At 41.4% G+C, this 3,408-nt stretch overlaps 1 protein-coding gene across 1 annotated transcript; it reads left to right on the top strand.

Moving 5' to 3' along the window:
* Nucleotides 1-318: 318 nt before the first annotated feature.
* Nucleotides 319-2,780, top strand: LOC115927750 (tripartite motif containing 13-like). Its single transcript, XM_030994000.1, has 3 exons — nt 319-358; nt 1,009-2,054; nt 2,487-2,780. Exons 1-3 carry the CDS (start codon nt 319-321, stop codon nt 2,778-2,780), a joined length of 1,380 nt encoding a protein of 459 aa, XP_030849860.1.
* The last annotated feature ends 628 nt before the right edge of the window (nt 2,781-3,408 follow it).

Here is a 3,408-nt window from a genome sequence, read left to right as displayed (position 1 = left end):
CAGCGCCCTCTGAGTTGGTCAACGCGTTTGATTTGCACAAGTTCTTTCTTGAAGTCTACTATCGGGATATTTCTTCGAGTTATACAATTATTTACTTTTAAACGAAATAAGTTTTGTAATGTAGGCCTATGATGGTGCTCTCTTTTCAAACTATAATTATGATTTTCCGGATTAAATTTATTTTCATCTGATCACTCTGTTTTGATTCGCACTTATTAAAAGGGATTAGGAGACATGGCTCAATACAAAAGGTTCACCTCTCAAATTGGAATGGAGCAATTAGCAGAGATGAAAAGGGGGAACTGTAATAATGAAAAGATGGCATACAAAGGAAAACAGGCACTTGTCAAAAAGAAAGGTGAGATTTGATAAGGTGCATTTATGAGAGGTGAAGGGGCACTTATCGGAGATGGTAAGGGTGCACTTCTCGTACCTGAAAAGGGGCACTTAAGAGAAAGAAAATGGGCACCTATTACAAAGGAAAAGGGGCATCTGTCAGATTCTATTAGAGGCATTTATCTGGGGTGTGAGATCCATGAAACATTTATGAGTGAGAAATCCTACCCCTAAGGGAAAAACTAAATCATACTCATTTAACTTGTAATGGCGAGAGGGATTGGTGAGATGTGCGTGGGTGAACGTTTAGGTTGAGCGGAAGGATCACAAGTGCAAAGGTTTAACATAATACTTCCTGTTATGAATGTCAGTGGGAATTTCCACCCGAAAAAATATATACTCATACAACTGCATTGCTGAATGAGACATTATCATAACACGCCTTATCAAAAGCAGCTAGTCGCCGTTAGAGCTACTTCGTAACGTAAGTGCTAAAGATTAAGCATACAGTAATTGCATAATGCTGTACCAGGTAGCTAAAGGCATATTTATCATGGAATGCATTATGTTAAACATTTTTCAGTGCAATAATAGCCAGCTAGGTATTTACAAAATATTTCACACTTTTGATTGAGTTGGCCAATTAATTCACCGATTTGTTTTCTTCCTCAGGTCGTGTGCTTCAGTTGTCAATGATGGCTACTTCCTTGAAGCATGAGGCTTTCCATAAGAACCTCGAATGTCCTATCTGCCTGAGCTTCTTCAAGGAACCCAAGATCCTGACCTGCTCCCATACCTTCTGCAAAGGTTGTCTTGATACTCTCCTGGAGTCCCGTGGAAATCTGTTGTGTCCTACGTGCAGGGAGGAGACTTCGGTTCCTGGTGGAGACGTGGGTAGACTGCAATCAAACATAACAGTCAGATCACTTGTTGAAGATGTGGAGACCGAGGGCCAGGCTCGTACCAACTTTAATCAAGAAAACGAATCATTGCAAAGAAAATGGAACAAATGTCGAAAACATCCGAACTACGATGAAGAATGTTTTTGTCTCAACTGTAAGAAGTATGTCTGCTGCAAGTGTGGCATATTAGAGCATGCAAAGGATGCTCACACTATCCTGGAAGCAGGCGAATATGAAACTGATCAAAAGAATCACGTCGAGAAACTTGCATCTAAAGCAGATGCAAAGATACGCAACGTTGACAAGTATTTTACTTTCGTTGAAGACCAGCGTAAAAGGGTGCATAACATACAGAAACGACTCAATGGTGAAATAGATGCGACTTTTGAGGAATTAGTTGAGAAATTGAAGGAAAGAAAGACGGTGTTGAAAAATGAAATTGAGCACAAGCTAGGGAAACTTGAGACTTCATTGGGAGACGTGGAGAAGCCTATTCGTAAGCAGATAGAAGAGATTAAGAAGGTTCTGGACTTGGTTAAGGATGGTCTTAATTTCCCTCTCCAGACAGAGTCTCTGACCTCACATAAAGCGATGTGTCAACGGCTTGATGAGCTTTTAAGCCAAATCAGGCCAGATGAGGAACTGCCAAGAAGAACTGCTGAGGAAGGTGAAAGAATTGGCTTCAGGAGTCAGGGATCGGATGAACTCCGGTTGGGCCAGCTAACACATACCAGGGAGGTCCCTGCACATACGAAGTCTAAATGGGTTCTGCGCACGGAAGCTCCACTGCCTGCTGGGAAATACATGAGCGGAATGGTAATATCACCAAACAATAAGATGGCTGTTGGTTATCGAAACGGAGGAATAGTCATATATTCTTCTAAGGGCATCATACAAGATACCGTTCTGAAATCGGTTAAAATTAGTGCCTTACACTTCATGCCTGATGGTGGATACGTCATAGGCGATACTAATAACAGAATGTCCTTGTACACAGAGCTTTGTGAAAAGCTTGATGTAACGTTTGAGACAATGGATGGTGAATTTGGTGGTCTCACTGTAGGCAAGGATGGGCTAATCTTCATAGGTTACAGTTCAAGCAGGAAAATACAGGTATTTAAGCCAGAAGGAGGGATGGCAATCAGAGAGATAGCGTGTAACAGATTTGTACCAAGGCAGATGATTACGATGACATCCAGTCGAGCGATTGTCGTTAAGAGTACATTTTTGTCCAGCTATCGGCATCAGGTACAAATGATCGACAATGTGTCTGGTGCTGTCATTCATAGCATCCGCAAAGATGGTGATATCCCTTACCCTGCTGTGTGTCAGGATGATTCAGTTATCATTGCATGGGTTAAGCACGATCAGGGTCTGCTGAGCATCGTTCAGTACACAAAAGAGCTCAAATACATCAAAAACATTCTAACTGATTTTAAGATAACCGAATTATCTAATTGCTCTTTCCAATCATTCAAGACGGGAGAGATTGCTTTCCGCGCTGGTGATAGGCTTTACATCTTCCATGAGACATGGGAGTAAATTTCTCTTCTGCAAATGAAACAAGGTTAACAAACTTTCAAAACCAAACCATTTTAGATTGTTATTCGGTCAAATGTAATGAATGCAGCATATAAACATTATCTACTCTTGCCTGGTCTCCGTTGTTATGTCACACGAGAAAAAAAATATTTTCAGGCACTTTGTTGTCTGAACAGGAGAATATTTGGGTTCCTCGTTGCCCAATGATTAAGATATATGGGGAACCTGTCGCCCGAATGATTAATATATTAATGACACCCTCCAGATATATACACCAACTCGTAATCTTCGTTCACTAACCGACACATGTAAACTTAACATCTCAGCGGCTGAAAAACGCTTTGCAGTAGATGCATCAAAGACTTGGAACAGCATCCCTCTTTCCATAAGGGAAATTACCTGTCTTGCCACCTTCAAAAGATACCTCAAAACTCACCCTTTTTTTTTTTTTTTTTTTTGGGGGGGGGGGGGGGGAGTTTACATACATTAAATTACCAAAGGGGGGGGTTAACCCCTCTCCACCCCCCCCCCTGCGTACGCGCCTGATGGAACCGATGATTTAGATTGGAACTATAGATCATGTTTTACATCGCTACACTATACCAGTAGCAACTAGCAAGGAACAGCC

This window comes from Strongylocentrotus purpuratus, unplaced genomic scaffold (assembly GCF_000002235.5).
Source record: "Strongylocentrotus purpuratus isolate Spur 01 unplaced genomic scaffold, Spur_5.0 spur5_scaffold_20, whole genome shotgun sequence".
Classification (NCBI taxonomy): Eukaryota; Metazoa; Echinodermata; class Echinoidea; order Camarodonta; family Strongylocentrotidae; genus Strongylocentrotus; species Strongylocentrotus purpuratus.
Note: the sequence above shows the minus strand (reverse complement) of the source record. Positions and strands in the feature narration are given on the sequence as shown.

Excerpts from the sequence above, each read along its gene's own strand:
- LOC115927750 (XM_030994000.1), top strand. The coding sequence starts at position 319 with ATGGCATACAAAGGAAAACAGGCACTTGTCAAAAAGAAAG. Across the intron at positions 359-1,008 it reads GGCACTTGTCAAAAAGAAAG|GTCGTGTGCTTCAGTTGTCA; the intron begins GTGAGATTTGAT and ends TTTCTTCCTCAG. Across the intron at positions 2,055-2,486 it reads GGAAATACATGAGCGGAATG|GTACAAATGATCGACAATGT; the intron begins GTAATATCACCA and ends TATCGGCATCAG.